This window comes from Seriola aureovittata, chromosome 11 (assembly GCF_021018895.1).
Source record: "Seriola aureovittata isolate HTS-2021-v1 ecotype China chromosome 11, ASM2101889v1, whole genome shotgun sequence".
Lineage (NCBI taxonomy): Eukaryota > Metazoa > Chordata > Actinopteri > Carangiformes > Carangidae > Seriola > Seriola aureovittata.
Window position 1 is genome coordinate 16,276,436 of NC_079374.1, and position 18,591 is coordinate 16,295,026.

Below are 18,591 nucleotides of genomic sequence, written 5' to 3' on the forward strand. Positions count from 1 at the left end.
TGAGTGGGAATTCCCCCTTAGGGTAAGCAGGAGCACCTAGTGCCCCTTCACCAGGGCACTAGGTGTCCCTCCTTCTTTTTGTTTTCTTTTACTGATGTCATATGAGGCTGAAGCCTAATCTTTTATTATCAGCAGTGCTTATATTGCTGAAATATCCCTGAAACAGTTGGGTTGCAACCCGGTGTAAAAAGAAAAAGGACAGAGGAAGTAATAATTCCAAACTCACTGGTTACATTAATACAGTGTCTACCCCTGGCCAAATTTTACGATGGTATTTAAAAACATGAAACTGGAATTGCTGTTTCATCCTTTATTGAACATTATTTTCATGTCTTTTATTTCAAAAGGTAACAGGTAATACAACTTTAACGAAAGAGAATTAAGAATGACAAAGTCTTTTACATTTGCATTTTCATAAACAAAATGTTTACAATATTGGAAGAAAAAAAAAACTGAAAGTTGCCCTTTCATTTATAGTCATACAGTGACAAAATTGCAACAAAAAAAAGTCTTTGATATTTGTATTTTCATACAAAAAATGTACACTGATTAAATTGATTTGAACTGAGTAGTCATAAATGTTTATAATATAGAAAAAAAAGAAGAAGTAAATATATTTGCACATCCATACACATAACAGTATTGGTCCTCAGGGAGTAGTTGTGCTAATAGAACATACATTTGTACTATTATCACATGGGTCCTCATGAGTAGTCATAAATTTTAAAATTGTTAAAAAAATTTTTAAAAAAATCTATATTCACATTTTCATAACAAAGTCATACAGTGAATATATTGATCCTCAGAGAGTACTCATAAATGTTTAAAATATTAGAAAATTACTTAGTAGTCAAAATTGCTAAAAAAAGAAAGAAAAAGTATTCGATATTTGTATTTTTATAGCACAGTTGCACACTGATTATATTGATCCTAACTGAGTAGTCATAAATGTTTATAATACTGAAAAAAGAAAGGAAAAAAAAAATACATACATATAATAATATTGGTCCTCAGTGATAAATGCTAATAGAACATAACATGAATATGTATTAAAAAAATAAATGTTAAAATTAAAAAAAAAAAAAAATCATTGATATTCACATTTTCGTAACAAAGTCGTAGAGTAAATATATTGATTCTCAGAGCGCAACTATAAATCATAACAAACCATAACAAAGTTGTACAGTGATTATATTCAGTGATCCTCAGTGAGTAGTTATAAATGTTTACAATGATGCACAAAATGCTTTGATATTTAACTTTTCATAACAATTCATACGTGATAACACTGATCCTCAGTAATGAGTCAAATATAAAACAAACTTGCACAAGTTTCATTTCAAAATTTTTGTAACAGTCATATGATTTGCCTTTAAATGATGCAATTGTTTTGTTTATAGTAATGTTTTAATTTTGTCTCGTTTTTTTTTTTTTTTTTTTTTAAACATAAGCAAACCTTAAATTGACTTTTCCAGCATGACATGTCTGCTTGTCTTGAATCCCTAATTCACATATGCCTCTACTGTAGTGAGAAGCTCAGCTGCTTTGTTCAGTGCTTGCATTTCGTTCTCTGATCTGAACTGTCCGTTTGGGATGTGGGGATATGGGTGGCAGTTGGGATACTGAGTCTTTTTGGGATCCACTCCCAGCATCTTCAGAGTTTGCACAATTTGAGGCAGAACGCTCAGTTGAGGGTTGAAGTGGGAAACTTTCAGAGCAAGGGCTGAAATGGAGCTGCTGCTGGGAGGTTGACCGTGTCTTTTATACTCTGCAGCTGTGAGAGACTTTTCCACTGCTTGATGGACTTTAAACAGACACCATTCTGTGCTCCCCCCACCAGTGTCTTTGTAAGCTGCATCGAGATCACAGCGGGCCTGTCTGCACCAGCGCTGGGCCTCCTCTTTGTTCGGCCTTGGAACATTTCCATTATGGGTCCAAAAGTTGTAGGAATGGAAACCTCTAGAGAATCTCTCTCGACCATCTCTGTGACTCCTGGCCTCCTGATTCCACTGCTGGTAGAAGTCTTGGAAGTTTGAGTTTCCCCTTGGACAGGACGAGCCTCCAGTTTTACCTTTGCCTTTGCCTTTCCTGAGCTCATCAATTCTATTCTGCAAGTATTTAAATGCCTCAGTTGCAAGAGACTGGCAGTCAGGATTTTTATCAGGATGCCATCTAAGGTACAGTCGCTTGATGGCTTTTTGCCTCTCCTCCACAGGAAGAGGCCAGATCTCTGCCAAACATTTGTCAATTTCGATTTTAGCTTCGTCAACAGAGGTTGGTGAGGATCTCGTAGATGAGGAACTCGTAGTTGACGATTGGGAAGAATGTGGCACAGCACCTGCTAGTGGCTCCAACTCCATGCAAGAAGCTTCAGCAGATGTGAAAGTTGTCCCTTGAGGTTTTGGCTTCTTTTCTCGTTTAAACTGATATAGATCAAGACAACTGACTTCAATTGGCTCATCTTCTCCAATATCTACTTTGTATCTCCATGAATACTGTCCAGAGTACCCAGGCAGTTCTTCAACAATAACTGCGTAAATGTACTTGTTGTTAGTGCTGTAGGCAACGTATTCCCCCTCTTCAAAGTTATTGAGGACATTCATGTCTAAGGAATCATGCCATTCCTCTGGTACTTCTGTCCCAGGTGCTGGTGGTTTGAAGAGACTTTCAGTTTCAGCACTGTCATGGATCCCATTGTTAGCTAGAATTTTCTGAACCTCTTCCAGACTGTCGCACATGATAAGTTGTCCAAGGACTGGGAGGTGAATTGATGCAATTATGTTACCTAAAAGATTATTAATCTCCTTTGTCAATGTCATAGTGACCTGTAGCATCACCTTCACGGCCACGTCATCATTGTGTTTTAGGTAAAATATGCAACCTTGTTGATCTCGTTTGACAAAAACATCAGTTTGAGTGGCAGTTTTGTGTAGTGGCTGCTTATCCAGCCAAAGCTTTGTTTCCAGGTTTTTGCAGCAGACAATTTGAATTCTGCCAAAAATCTTCTCGCACATGTCAGAAGCATCTTTTTGTGTTATTTCTCCCTTAGACTGCCCTCTAATGAGACAAATTAGTCCATGTTTGAATGGTACTGAGGACAGATGTTTACCAAACCATCCACTAAATCCACAGTCAGTCTCAAGCTCACAAAGCTGAATTTGTAGTTCCACTACTTTCTCCTCAGTGAAGTGAGACAGCATTTTAGGCTGCAATTTCAGAGGCAGCAATTTGACCAATCGATGATGCTCATAGATGTCACTACCTAAATGACATTCACTTAGTCTTTCAAGCAACAGGAACTTATTCTTCAGCGCTTCTTCTAATCTTTTGGTTTCAAACACTGTGTCATTGCAGAACAGCGTGCATGACGGGTATAATTTACCATCTACTGCAGGAAGATGCAAAGTCTTTACATCATCAAGAAGGGACTGCTTTCCTTGAGCTTTGATTAACCGAAACAACTGCTGAACAGTGCGTTTCACGGTTTTCATTTGGTTTGGGTTTAGTTGTGGTTTATCACAAGAATCAATATAAACTGCTGAGAGAACATTACAATACTGCACCGCAGTAGGCCTCTCCATTACACCAACTTTCTTGAAGAACGGTTTGAAAATGACATCATCCTCAGGAATTTGGTACAAATATGGTCTGAACTCATGGTCATAGGGCACTGAAAGGCACGTGTCATCAGTCCTCACAAGTTCTTTGTCCTTTTCAACCAACACAATAGGAAGACCAGCCAGTGGCTGTCCTTCAAATGCATTTTTTTGCAGGTAGGCATAGGAACATCGGAACACATTTGCACGGGTTTCGATCAATTTGGCAGTTTTACAGGACGACTGACAGATGTTCCTCATGTTGCTGGTTACATGCTTAGTAGGTGGTTGTTCATAAGCACCTGCGACTTTCATCATTTGCAGGAGCTTTTGTGACAGATAAACTGGTACATGTATAATTGGCATTGAAGACCAGATCAAATCTTGATGTTCAGGATTGATTTCCATCAAAGAGCCACTGATTTTAACAGCAGTTCTCTCAGCGGCGAACGGTTGGTGATAGTTGCACAGTTCTTCTCGAATTGGCACAGGAAAAATGAACTTGATTTCAGCAATGCTCTTCAGCAATGTTTGGTCAGAACTCGCTTCATTCAAGGCTTTACTTAAAAGTAATGTTGATTTCTCTTTCAGCTCTTGAAGATGCCCGTTTCCCTTTGCTTCTGATTCTAACTTGCATGCAAAATCTATCATTTCATCTTTTGACACAACATGTTTCATTCCAAGTTCTTTGAGCAGCTCTTTTGGTTGTTTTGTTAATGATAGATTTCCTGCATCACACTCAGCCCAAAATCTCTTAGGCACAAATCTCTCTTCAGACAACATTTTCTTGTACAGCGGAACACTCTCATCAAAGTAGTATGATGCCATCTCCAACCTGTCTTGTGAACTGCGAATAAATTTCACTGTCTTCATTGAGGAGATGATTTGGTCCCTATACTGACAGTAACTGCCATGATATTGCAGTGACAGTAAGAGCTTGAAGCACTGAAGCATTTGCCTTTCTGTGAGACTGTGTACAACAGGCAGAATGAACTTCATGAAATACTCCAAATCAGACAGAATTTTTATGTTCAGTGTTTGAGACAGACTGCAGTTCTCTGGGGTGTTTTTGAGAAAAGTGCTGTTGCAGTTGGACAGGGTGAACAAATCTGGAAATATCCTTGAACATGTGCTGTCGAGGACGAATACCTCTTTTGGCCCATCAATCCTCACTCTTTCACCATGTATTGTTTCAAATAATGGTAAGGACTTCAGCTTTCTCTGATAGTCTTGCTTGACTTTGGCCTTGGATACTCCAGACTGCAGGAAGGTCTGAAGCTCATTCATCTCATCAGGGGAAAGCCGGGAAAATTCTGAGCGGTTAATGTTATAAACCTGGTCCAACACAGAGCGTTTATCATTTATATCCAATAGTTCACAGTTCAGTAGTGAAATTATCTGTCGATCTACATGTATCTCAGAGAAGAATACATTGTCAAGCTTCATAAAACCAAGTTTGAAGAGGGTGCCTGATATGTCCCTTTCTGAAGCGAACTGAATCACGCTTGGCATGTCTTTCATTCTTTGCAGGAACTGCTTGTTCTTTAACCTTGGACACACAACAGGTAAAATGCAGCAGTCACTGAAGAGCTGCTTCACATCACTTAGTGTCAGACCTTGTTTATCATCACTAGATGTTGCAGGTTTAATTTGACTTTTTAAGAATCTCCAAAGTAAATTCAACCACTTCAACATTGTCTCATTTGGTACATGAAGGCCAGTGTGTCGATCAACTTCACAGCTCTGAAGAAGAGTCTGAATTAACGCCTTCAGATATGTTGCTGCACAGGGAACTGTCAGATTTTTGACGAGGTTAAAAGGTTGTAGAACACATATGTATTCTCTGTTGGTCTGATAATCTGCAAATTGGTCATTGTAGCCCAGGAACAGACCCTCATATCCTGATATCCACTTGGGAGATGAGGAGTTAAACACTCTCAAAACTTTATCTCTTGTGAGAAGAAGTGGAAGCCCATTGAGTGCAGTGGAATTGTCCTCGGTGACCTTTTTCATGAGGAAATCTTTTAAGCAGAAACTCAAGAGCTTTGAACATCTTTTTTCATCTCTGATCAGAGTGGCAGTTATGGGCAGAGGTAATTCCTCATCTGTTTGGGTTGGGTCATTGAGAGGTTTTTCTCTCAGGAAAGTCTGCACAGTTGAAGGATTCACACATTTTGCTTCAACACCAGCTGATTTGAAACCTCTCCAAATTTTTACCATTTTAATGGAAAAAGGAACCAATTTCATCCCAAGATCTTCCAAAATGGGATTAATCTCATCATATTCTGACTGTGTCAGGTAGGTTGCCTTTGTTGATTCTGTTTCTCTGATGTCACACCAGTCGAAGGAGTACTCTGTAACCTTAAAACCAGCAGTTATACGTGTTGAGCTCTTCATCACTGGAATCACGTTAAGGCCTCTTTCTTTGATTGATCTGTATACCTCATGTATCATTTCATGCCAACCCTGATCAACATCTTCGGACACATTTGGCCAAAAATGCAAGTACGAGTTGCTGAGGTATGCCTCAATACATGACAGAGAGACTTTTGTTTTTGCCATGTTACACCTGATGTAATGAAGGAGATCTGCATACAGCGGAGCGATGACATTCTGTTTTAATGATTCATTCCACACAGTTTTAGGACTTTGCCCATCTTCTTTCCAAAGGCTTCTCCTGGAAGAATCTACCTCGAAGTTTGCATTGATATGCACTGGCAGTCCTGTTTTCCCTGGCAATGGAAGTGAACAAAAGGCTTCTCCATTAAACTCCATACAGCTCCTTGAGCTCACACGTGCTGCTATTGCTGCTTGGGGAAGTTTGTCTGATAGTGTTTTTTCTCTTCTATCGCTGTTTTTGAATGAGCCAAACTGTTCTGCAATGATCCACTTACTTTGTCTTTTATCTGAGGTTGAAATCACGGTCCCATAAATGGCGTTGTGTGGTATTATTGGTTTGTTGGACTGTAATGCATTTTGTTGAAGTTTTACAAAGGCATCTTTTTGTTCTCTGCTTGTCTGTGGTAGACTTTTCTCAACCGCAAAGATGGTTTTGAGTTCTCCTGAATGGTCGTTGATTTCATGAACTTTTATTTTGCATATATTTTTCAGAAACAGAATCAGTCCTTCAGGATCTTCAGAGAGGGCAGAGCACAGTTGTTTCATGTCATGGTCAGTGACTGCCTGTTGTGATATTTTAGAGCTGTTTGCCATGGTACCCATCCTGAGAGGTAATCTGAACATGGTGCCATCTTTAAGAGAAAATTTGTCTGGAAGAAAGGATTTGTAGACATCCATGTACATGTTCTTGAAAGTGTCTGCTAGTTTGTAGCCAATGCCAGTAAGTGGTTTGTCTGAATGACTTTCAATAAATTTTTGATTGGGATCAGATATGCACAGTAATTCATCTCCAGTGAGGATTGAAGGGCAATCAGTTACATGGTAAACAGAGTTGAATCCAACTCCGTATTTTCCAGTCTTCCCTGGAGTGTTGTGCTTTCCACCTTCTCCCAGTTGCTGAATGCCAACCAGGTCAGCATTAGAAAACACTTTGTTGTTGAACACACACAGTGCTGGACCCTGAAGATGGTTCCATCTCTTCCCAAATGTTTTTGTTGTGCCATGCTGACGTTTGTCCCAAACAAAATGAATTTCTGTTGCCTCTGCATCATCAGCATTTTGGATCAGCTCTTTAAGGATATCCTTCTTTGATGGATAGGCTGAAATGATGTTTTTAATTCGGACCGTTAGTTGCTCCTGCTGTTTAAACTGAAATGAAGATGGTGAAATGTTCTCAGCAATGTGGTTTTGCAGAGTATGGTGCCTGGTTGTTGTGATTCCAAAGTGGCGAGCCATAACACGTGCAATATTCTCATGGCATAATGTGACACCTGAAGCCACTGGCATCCATGGGCTGTCATTGTAAAACAGCTCACTTGCAGGTTGTAAAACGCCGTGTTCATTGGGTATCAGACAGTCACCTGCTGTTTTCTCTTTCGCCTCGAATATCCCTTTGTTTAAAATCATGAGGCACATTGACAGATCACTCTTTGGCAGGGACTTGTTTCCATGTCGACGGTGCAAGTCCTGCAGCACAGTTAGAAACTGACTGATTGTAAAATTCTTTTCAACACCTACACTTTCCCAGAGCTTCTTGAAACTTGCAAAGGCAGGTGGCAGTACATGGAGATAGGGTTTTGCTTCAAATTGCCCATTTTCAGCCACACAGTCAACATTTATAAATGTACTGCCAACAAGGATGAAAGGGAATGAATTTGCCCTTTGTGAAATGAAAGTGGAATTCCCAGAATATGTAAGCCACTGATCCAAAAACCTATAGCATTCAGGTGCTATTTTGTAAAGCATGACTCTGTCAATGGACTGAGATTGTTTACATGCTTCTTGCAGCTGCTGAAGCACTGTCTCAGGGCTTGGACTGTCCTGAACTCCCAATATTTGTAGGACTGGATCATTGTTGTGTATTTTCAGATTCAGATCCAGCACAGGTTGTGTCATGTTAACGAGTAGGGAGCATGTGTCACTGAAAACATCAGTGGGCCTTCTAAGTGTTACATTTCTTTCCTTTTTTGTATCACCAGGTGAAAATGCTGGGAGAAATTCAGTCATCCTCAGTGTTTCCCAGTGAAGAGAGTCTTCATCATGCATGTGAGCTTTCATAAGTTCAAGAAGGCATTTCAACCGCCCATATGCTTTCTTTCTGTCAGTGCTCCAGGTTTTGGTGATTGTGCCTGCTTTCTCTGTAATGTCTTCCAATGGCAGATGATCGCTTTCCATTCCAAGTTCCCGCAAGCGCTGAATCCTTTTGGTGGAGCAAAAGTCATTTTTGGTACCACCGAGCAAGCGTCCCTCTTCTGGTTCAAAAAGACAGGCCACTTTCCCTGATGGATTCACAAGTTTCTTGATACACTGGAGCTGTCCACCAGTTGTGGGGATACATGGGTAGTGGACCAGTAGATTGTCAATTTCTTTGATTTGAAGGTCAATTGCATGCAACACCAGAGCATCTCTACTCATAGGGTCCATGGTACCAAGGTTGTTAAACACTACTTCTTGGTAAAACTTCACCCAGTTCCATGTTCTGTTCTGTAAAACCTTTTCTAGGCCTGCCTGTCTGAAGCCATTTCTCAGCCACTGTGGAAGAGGAACAACATAGTTGGGTGGTTTTACATATTTCTTGCACACCTGCACTGCAAGGGCACCACTGTCTTTATCCTTTTCAATGCTCTCATGCAGAAATATGGCATTGTTCATTGAGCACCAATGTTCTCCATCACTAAAGAGCTCTGGGCCAATGGGATCCTGAGCAATGGCGGAGTAAAATGCATCCACCAAAGACTTGAAGGTTTCACTCACTTTCTCTCTGTCAGGCCAAAAGGTGTGATAACAGTAAGTTTCCATTTGCTTGTTTTCAGACATTTTCTTTAGTGCCAAGAGTGTGGTAACATATGCTGTCACTACAGGATCCTGAAGAAGAGCTTTGTTCCAGTCATGTTTCACTCCACTCTCCCACAGGCCTTTTCGGTTGCTCGTCACAGCAAATGTTCCATTTACATTGACTGGAAGACCTGTGTGAATGGAAAGAGGAAGGAAACAAAATGCCTGTCCAACAAGATCTGTTTGTAATGGGGCCAGTTTCCCAGTTTCTGGATCATTTTGCAAAGGCACAGCAATCCCCCCAATGGGCAAAGAGAACTTGGCTTGCTTGTTTTCTTGAAGGGCCATTTTCAATGACTTATGTGTTCCAAAGCAATTGTACAGGAGCCAGGACTGGACTTCAGTTACACCAGACTGCTGACTGGTGATTTGGACAATACTGACTGTGCAGCAGTCAATTACCTCTTTGCATTTTACATCAAGTTTCATCAGTAAATTCTCAGCTTGATGCTGCTTTGACACAGTGGTTTCATCTGGAATCCTCATTGTACTTTCAGTGGTTTTGGAGACGGTGAAGACGGTTTCTTTTTCGTCATCTCTTGGTGGCATGGTTACATTGTTTGGGATACTTTGTAGAGATAACGCATTGACGTTCTTTAGAAAAAGCAGGTGAGTTTGCGAATTGTTAGTAAGGTGCTGTTGAAAAGTGATGATATTGTGTTTGTGATACACCTTTGTGCTTATTTCTGACTTGGCAGCCTCTTTTTCAGTTCGGAAAGGTAGTTTGATCAGAGTACCCAGATACGGTTCAGGAGGACTTTGTCTGGTGAAATTACAATCAAAAATGCGTTCATATGGTCCAAACTGACCAGGGAACCAATTGAAAAGTCGCTGCTGAGAGAGATCAAGCTTGATTCCAGGATTTGTTTTGTGTTTGATGTGCTTTTTAAGGTGAGTTACATTTGGATCAAGGATGAGAAGACTGTTGCCACTAAGGATGGAGGGAACATCTGTCACATGATACACAGTATTGAATCCAAGTCCAAACTTTCCAATTTTTTCCACCTTGTTTTCTTTCGAGGCAGCGCCAACTCTGACAATATTTTCCCAGTCCTCAGCTGTGAACTGCTCATCATTAAATGCCCAAAGACAAGGTCCTTGACAAAGGGCCATGTCAGGGTCAATAAGACTTTCAGGGGCATCTGTGTGTACTCTGAAATCCATCAAGAATTTGCAGGTCTTTGCCCCAGCATCTTCTGCATTTTGAATGAGCTCTTTGAAGATGTCACTTTCTTCATCATATTCTTTAAGAATGTTTTTAATCCTCGTTGTTATTGGCTCAGATTGTCCAAACTGTTCTATTCCAACTAACTCTGGACCGAGGATGTAGGTACTGAGAAATCGAATGTCCAACCATTTGGCTGTTGCTTTTGGGATTTCCTCATGTATGACATAAATTTCCTCCTGGCTATACATAAGCTCTTTCAATCCATTTTTGCTTAGGTCACAGAAGACTGCTTTTGACCGTGGTTTCAGCGTGTATTGCTCACCCTCTATAATGACTGGCACCGGGATGTCATTCTGAACTTTAACAGTCTTTTTCTCTTTCCACAGCCAGTTAAGAATTTCTACTGACACTTTTACCTCAGATGAACTTGCAAGTGGCTGCTGCCTTCCTTCAATAGTTTTTTGGATAGAATGAAGAATGTCGACAATTTCTTCATCTGAAAGCAATGTTCTCACACCAAAATCCCTGAGCAACTTACTGAATGACCGAAATTCATTTGGCACCTTCCCAATGTAAGAGCTCAGGTCTAGATTATGTGGATAGTCAAGAACCAGATCCTTTGGTGAAACAAATTGGTTGTGGCACCACAGCCAGCGTGTTTCCCTATTTATCATTGCTGTAAATTCAGAGATGTGGTCTTGCATGTGTTTGTAAATGCTATACAGCTCCCCTTTGAAATGCACATCTGTGTCAGGATCAGCCATTTCCTGCACTTTTGATGTCAAGACTGACAAATTCTCTATCACTTTTTCGGGTGGGGGTCGGCGTTTGAGACCAAGTGTGTTGCTATCTCTGTCACTGAGCTTTCCCACCAGCGGCATCACATGTCCAACAATGTCCTTGAACACAGAATGTCTTATTTCATCTGGGCAGAAGAAACAACTTTCCTGAGATTTGTCATCGCATTGTTTTTTGTCATTACCAGGTTTATCACATGGGACCCATTTTAGCATTTTAAGGCGCTGAAGCTGCTCGTGAGAAAACTTTGACAATAGATTATTAGTATCCAACATTTTCAAGAGCACCTGAGCTCTTTTGAGAGCCTCAGTTTTCGAGTCGACATGCATTTTGTCAATCAGTGTGGCAGCATGCAACAAATGAAAAGGTGACACATCTCCTTCTTTATTTAGCAATCCAAGTTCTGTTAGGCTCTCAAGCATCTGCGATGTGCGAGTGTATAGACATGGGGGGAAGAAGTCTGACTGAAAAATGACTGTAAAAGCTTGAATTCTTGGATCAAAAAAGCTTGAGGCCTTTTTCAGCTCTCCATTCACTTCAATGAAGCTCAAGTCCTTACATCTGCGTTTCAAGGTCTGATTCTGAGGGAAAAGGATATTACCATGCTGTAAAATCCAGGTCATAATATTCTCAGTGTCTTCTTTGCTGCAAGACCGCTTCTCAATACAGTCAATGAGGAGATTGGCTGCTTCAGCCGTGTGCAAGAGATTGACTTTGAGTAGCTGTAACAGTCTACGATCGACTTCAGTAGCACACTTCACAACTGAATCAGGCATAGGGAACTCCGTTGGTACTGTTAGACCAGAAATTAGAAGCACAGCCTGTTTTGATTGAGCAGCAGCACACGATCCTTTCATGGTTTGAAACAGAGGTAATTGTGAGAGTAAATCTTTCTCACACTTTGAGAGAGAATCCAGGTGAGAGAGATAATCTTTTACTTCTTCTCGTACTGTGTGAGAGGCCATCTTGAGCTTTCCGATGACATGCTGGGAATCTAAATTCACAAAGACTTTCATGACACTCCTTGGAGACGGGCACAGCACATAAGAACCTAGGTCTACATGCTGGAGCCACTCATTTCCTCTCACCACTGTGCCACCAGCGTTGGTCACCAACTGAGCTATTTGATCTGGTAAACTATTCTGCTTGCTTTTCTGGAAAATGAGGGTTGTGTTCTGTTGTAGTTGTGCTAGTGTAACAGCCTGACTGACAGACAGGGGACTGACTGGTATTAATGGTATTCCAGTGAAACGACTTAACTCTTTGAAGTGGGTGTTGAGAAATTTCCAGAATTCTTGGAGCCAGTCTAAAGGTGGATGCTGACTGCTGCTGATGTCCCAGGTAACAAGCCCTTTGGTTTGCTTCCAATCCTGTGGCAAATACTTCCTTGTATATTCAGCCACCTTGTCTACATCAATGTTGATCACCTTGAATAACTCTGAAACAAAGATTTTTGAAAAATGTATGTATAAATATATGTACAGTACATGTAGTGGGAAAACATGCAAATGACAAATGCAAATAACTTTCAGGTCACTGTCTTCTATAAAATGACATTCCTACTTTTTCTGGCCAGTTCTTTCAGGTGGGCAATGCAGGCTTCACTGAGATCATCTGGGATGAAGAGGTGTTTGCAGCATGGCAGCAAGGCTCTGCACAGAGAATACGTTTGTTTATTGATTAATATATACTATATACCATCTATATTCTACATTAATCAGGATTTAATATAGACTGGTGAGAGTAAGTTCAAAATAGGACATTACTGGAGATTAAAAAACAAATCATATCGTTAACATTTCTGAATAAATCAAAGGTTCGATCACAGATTTTGAAACTGGATGTGGGCCCAGAAATAATTAGACCTGAAGGGTGTTCTTCTCTGCAAAAAAAAATTCTGTTAAACCCAATGCATGCTACCTGACCACCAGTTAATGGCAGACAGAAAAATTAGCAACAATCTGGTGAATACAGTGGAGCACAGGTTAGGGGTGTCCAAAATAGAGCTAGAGGGAGAGTGACCATTAAATCACCAGGTGGACATAAACACAACTCCAAATGAATGCTACCACTGTTTGCTAACTTGCTCCTCCAAGTGGCCAAAAAACAAATAAACAATGAATTTGTGTTGATAGTTGAGTTCAAAACTGACCAAATACTAATTGTTCACTTCATAAACGAATACAAAAAACTGCCTCAGTCAAACAAGTCAGCATTATCCATCCAATCATCATCTACTTTTAAAGCTGAGGTTGGGCTGTACAGCCTATAACTGACTTTGAACTTTGGCACACACCACATTGTTTGGTTCACATTTTGATCACCCATCAATAGTGATTGTAGTAATAGTGATTGTTTTACGTGTGTACAAAAGAGAACAACAGGAACAAGAACAGATGACAAATCTGATTTTTTTCAACTAAAATAATAAAGCCAAAAATTAAAGCCCCACCTTGGAAATGCATTGCTGTCAATTAAAGCAGTGTCCTCCTCTCTGTCTGTGAAGGATCTGAAGGAGCCATCATTGAGTGGAAGCAGCTGAAGACCCTTGAGTTCTCCGTATTTTCCATCACTCAAAATGTACTCTAAAAGACAGAGTCTATCATCTTTAGAGATGTTTTGCACAGAGATCCTGCGGAGAATTTCCCTTAGGAAAGTCGGAGTCACACGTTTTAGGGTGCTGAGGTGTGGATAGGCTTCATTTATGGCTCTTGCAATGCTATCTGGCAGCGTGACAAGATTTTCTCCACAGGAAACCAAAGTCCTTTTAATGGCGGCCAGTATGTCAGGGCTTGTCGGACCGTTACAGGGGAACACAGCTTCTGATGGAGTGATAAACTTTCTTTCATCTTTGGCAAGAGACAGGACAGCCATGTTCTGTCTGAATAAGTGACGAAGAACTTCCAGAGCAACGGCATGCCATTTGTCTTTGTGCTGTACCTGAGCAAGATCTGGCCACAGATTGTACACGGAAGCGACAGAGAGAATAGACTGCTGGGCAAGACTGATGGCATCTTGAATGATCTTGAGATACGCCTGTGGGAGCACCTCCTTCATCAGCAGCTCGTTCCACACAGCATGTTCATCATGTTTCTGGTCTTCCTCTTGCCACTTGATGTGTCGTCTGTTGTCTGTGAGACCAAAGCATGCGTTGACATAAACTGGGAGTCCTGTCTTGTTGGATTCATTGTTTGGGAGGGGGAGAAAGCAGCTCAATCTACTCTCACTACAGTCTCTCTTCTCGCTACAAGGGAATGCCAAGTCAACTTGAGGGAAAAAGCTCAACTTTTCTGCGAGTGAATCAAGATTTTCTACATTGCCTTCTTTCATGGTGCATGTTGACACAAGCCACTTTGTTTCTTTGTGGGTGTCTGAGTCGAGGGAAATTACTTTGAACCTTGTCAGACCCTCAATGATTGACATGTCTTCTGACCCCAAAATGACATCTGTGGGGAATGAGGATTTCACCTCAACTCTGGGGTTCACAGTGCCATGTACATCAATATGTATCAATGACACAGAGGTCACATTTTTGAGGAACAGGAGGCTTAAGTCTGCATCTGCAATGAAGCTATCAAACAGCTCAACCACTTTAGCAGAGTCATATAGATTATCTGAAATTTCCGACGGCTCATTGCGCAAAGGGAATCTGAAAATTGTCCCGTCAAATTTCTGATCGTCCATGACAACTTTTGACCACTCTTGTCCGCTTACAAGCGAAACTATATCTCGGAACGGTTGGAATTGATCACGCATGGTCATCAGAGCTTTTTGGTCTTCTGCTTCAGCCAAAGACCACAGAAAACCTGGATTTCTTGCTCCAAATATGTTTTCTTGGGGGTCCAACAAGCCAAGGTGACCTGCACTGAATATGGTCGGCACATCTGTGAATAAAGTGAAAAAGATTTTTGCCGTTAATTTATTACATATGTTCTCTAAAGACTAATTCTTTAACAGCCTATTAAGCGTATGTGTGGTTAATTGTACATAGTTTCACCTGTTGTGTGGTAAACAGAGTTGAAGCCGATTCCAAACCTCCCGACTCTGTTTGGGTCATTGCGCTTGACACTCCTCCCAGCCTCCTGAATTCCTTTCCAGTCTTCATCAGTGAATGTAGCATTGTTGTAGGCATAGAGAGCGGGACCTTTGCAAAAGAAAAAAAAGTTCCAAAAATCATGCTTAAGACATTAGATTAATGCATCCAGGTGTTGTTTCATTATATCCCGCCGGTCTCTCTCTTAACTGCTTATTTTGAAGTCCATCCCAGCATAAACTGAGTGAGGTAAAAATGCTCAGGAGGCTGAAGTTGTAAACATAACGAGCAGAAAGAAAGCAATTCCCGCCAGAGGGTCTCAATATTATAAACTGACTAAAATGGGTGCACTTAAACTTATATTAATATTGGGGTCTAATATTTTAACCATGGTCTACTGTAAATGAAACTTTAGCTTGATAATGCCATCTTATCAAGTGACCATAGAGAACAAAGCTTGTGTTGGGTTGCCATGACTGACTTGACTGTAATAGTCAAGATAACAAATGAGAAATAACATTATGTATACATCCTTTTTCACCAATCACCCTTGATTATGGGTGGAACCCAACATCAAAACAAGCAGAAAATACAAACTCCAAAAAGTAGGGACCAGGGCTGACACTTGAGAACCATACTAGGGAGAACTGGACCATTTTTCTGGAAAACTGACAAGCTGTGTCATCGCGCTACCCCCTATTCGCTCTGTTTATCTTTTTTTTTTATTATTATTTTTAAATGTGTATATATATACAGTATTTCAGTTGAATAATACACTGTGACTGAGCACCCTACACACCTTGGTATTTTCCCAGTTCCTCAGTCCAAAGGCTGTTGGTCCCATAACTTCTCTCATCATGGATGAAAACCACTTTTGTGGCTCGAGCATCATCTGCATTTTGAATCAGCTCCTGTTGACAAATAAAAACCATGAACAGAGCTTAGCAGACCAAAGCTAACACTCAAGGATTCCTATATTCCTCTGTCTCTTATACTAGCAGCCATGCTGGTCACACCAAAATAAATAAACTTCCAAAATCCAAGTATGTATAAGCAAGATCTAAAGAATAATGCATTTAGTGGGTTATATGTATCAATTAGAAAATATGAAATGTCATATATTATAACCAGTATTTGACAAATGAGCACTGTACCAACCTTCAGAATTTGTCCACCATCTGGATATCGACGAAGAATATCTTTCAGGTAGTCAATGAAGGGTGGTGCCGACTGCCCGAAGGACGTTCTAAACAAAGCAGCAGGATTAAATAGTTAAAATTTTAAATTCACACAGGGTGACTCCTCCTGAAGCACTTAGGGTTTGATGAACTTTTCTGGCTTCCTGAAGTGCTTTACCTAAAAACAGATGATGCCTCATATTTCTTTTTTGGCCAGAGAGGAATGAGTCTTCTCCTTAGTCTACTTAGTTATACTAATGATTTAATTTTAAAGAGGCAATGCTATGCCAGTTTCCATTGTGAATTCTGATGATTTAAGACTGCTGTGGTGCTCAGTAAGCATGTATAGGCATGTTTATAAAGTAAGATTTAACATTTACAGCAAGAGTCTGCTCTTGGTAAAGTGATTTACATTAGCTCCATCTGCAACAGCAACCAGCAAGGTTTTTCAAAACTACACATATCTAGGTAATAGATAGCCTAGGCCTATAGTCCTGTGGCTGAGGACAACAGGATTTCGATCGTTTCTGAAGAACACCAGTGTTTGTAACTCAAGCATGTTCTTTCATTGCCCTAAAAATGAAAAATAAGAATATGATCTGCCTCTTCCTGTAATGAGTCAGTACATTGCAGGTGAAACTCACCGAGCATTTTTCTTTGTCTTCAGGCTCATCCTTTCTGGGTTGGATGCTGTGAGAGAATCAGAGCGTTGTGAAGAAATGCGCTACCACATCAAACTCAAACATTGGCCATCATTGTGATGTAACACAAAGCTGAAAGTCCTGAGTACTTCAAACAGAACACTTTGTTTATATAAACCACCTCAGTACCATTGAATATTTGTTTTTAAGGCGTTGTTTGTCCACAGTCATAGATTTGAAACAGGTTTATGGTAATACAAATCCTCACCACTCATAAAAATCAAAAAGACACTTTCATAGTTTCATGCACTCTTTCACATCATTACCACAGTCTTTGGTAGTAAATTATTAAGTAAAGTGTGTAAGTAAACCTGTGCCTGCCTGTCCTTTGAATGCTTGGTCCCTAACAGCTTTACAAACCTAAAAAAAAACATATATTATCTGCTTCATTGTCATTAACTTTTAGCAGGAAGTTGAAGATTACAAAGCAAGTTTTCTGCTGCTTCCTGGAACACAAAACCCTGAAACAGGTCTTCCTGGTTTCATATCCAGATCATTTTGATGAGTCATAAGAAACTAGTATTGTACAAGAAACTGGAAACAGTCGTTTGCTTTGGCCTGTGGACTGTTCAAAACTAGCATTAGCTGTGTTTAGGCCTCTCCAGACTGAAAGGCTTAAATCTGTTCAAGTGTCAGCTAAAATGTTGTAGAGTTTTAAGTTGTATGAATCACCTGGTTAATGAAAGCACTTTTTTTTAATCCACAATATACCAGCCTGGCATGCAAGCAGATGCATGGGTCAAATAGTCAACATTAATTTACTGTAGCCTATCTTTATTTAGGCTTCACTAAGATGACCAGCTACTCTGAAACGGGTGTGGTGTGTCGTTACTATAGCAGTAGAATTGAGTGAGCATACTGTATAAAAAAAAATCTCTAAAGCCTCCCTGGGCGGAGATGAGTAATGTTTAACACCATAGACAATATAAATGCAGGAATAAACAAGCAATAGAATAAATGAATTAATTAATAAATACAGAGATGAAGAAGAAAGTATAAGAATAAATAATTAATTATATAAGTATTAATGCAAAAATAAGTTTCTGGAAATGAAATCAAGGAATTTGACTTTTTTTTTTCATTAAATGTCATGCATTAATTTCCACGTCTCTGCCGCATTAATATATGTTCTTATATCTTCTTTTCCACAATATGTCCATAATATTATGCAAACACCCCCATAATGGCCTAAGTAGTGTAAACTTGGTTCATTTTGCATTAGTAAAAAACACAGTACCTCAGTCATGTTAGTCCAAACATCAGTCACATCAGTTCTGCTGTTGTCAAGTTCAAGGAAATAAATGCTAAATCAGTTCTGCTGTATTTAAAGGCTGGCGATGTCCAACCCCTACACGGCACGTCGTTTCTATTCACATTGCTTTTTTTCTTGTCTTTCATTTACCCCTAAAACGAGCTGCTATTTCGTGCGAAACGAAACTCAAGTTGGTAACAAACATGCATTTATTCCGATCATTTCCTCTTCATACCCCGATGAAACGAAACTATTCGAAATTGACAGGAAGTCCATGTCCCTGGAGGAGTTATCAGCACTACAACAAGTTTAACCACGAAAATGTGCAACATAACAATACTCTGTCAGGGATAATTCAGCTTAGTGTGAATGTTGTGTGTTTGTCTTCAGTTTTCTGCCTCTACGTGGAAA

At 40.1% G+C, this 18,591-nt stretch overlaps 1 protein-coding gene across 1 annotated transcript; it reads right to left on the reverse strand.

Moving 5' to 3' along the window:
* Positions 1–295: 295 nt before the first annotated feature.
* si:dkeyp-118h9.7 (sacsin) lies at positions 296–18,383 on the reverse strand. The gene is made up of 8 exons (XM_056388619.1): positions 18,166–18,383; positions 16,872–16,917; positions 16,208–16,295; positions 15,849–15,960; positions 15,014–15,160; positions 13,469–14,900; positions 12,580–12,668; positions 296–12,454 (listed from the first exon to the last, which is right to left on the reverse strand). The coding sequence occupies exons 2-8, from the start codon at positions 16,898–16,900 to the stop codon at positions 1,503–1,505; spliced, it is 12,849 nt and encodes a 4,282-aa protein (XP_056244594.1). The 5' UTR covers positions 16,901–16,917; positions 18,166–18,383; the 3' UTR covers positions 296–1,502.
* Between the last annotated feature and the right edge of the window lie 208 nt (positions 18,384–18,591).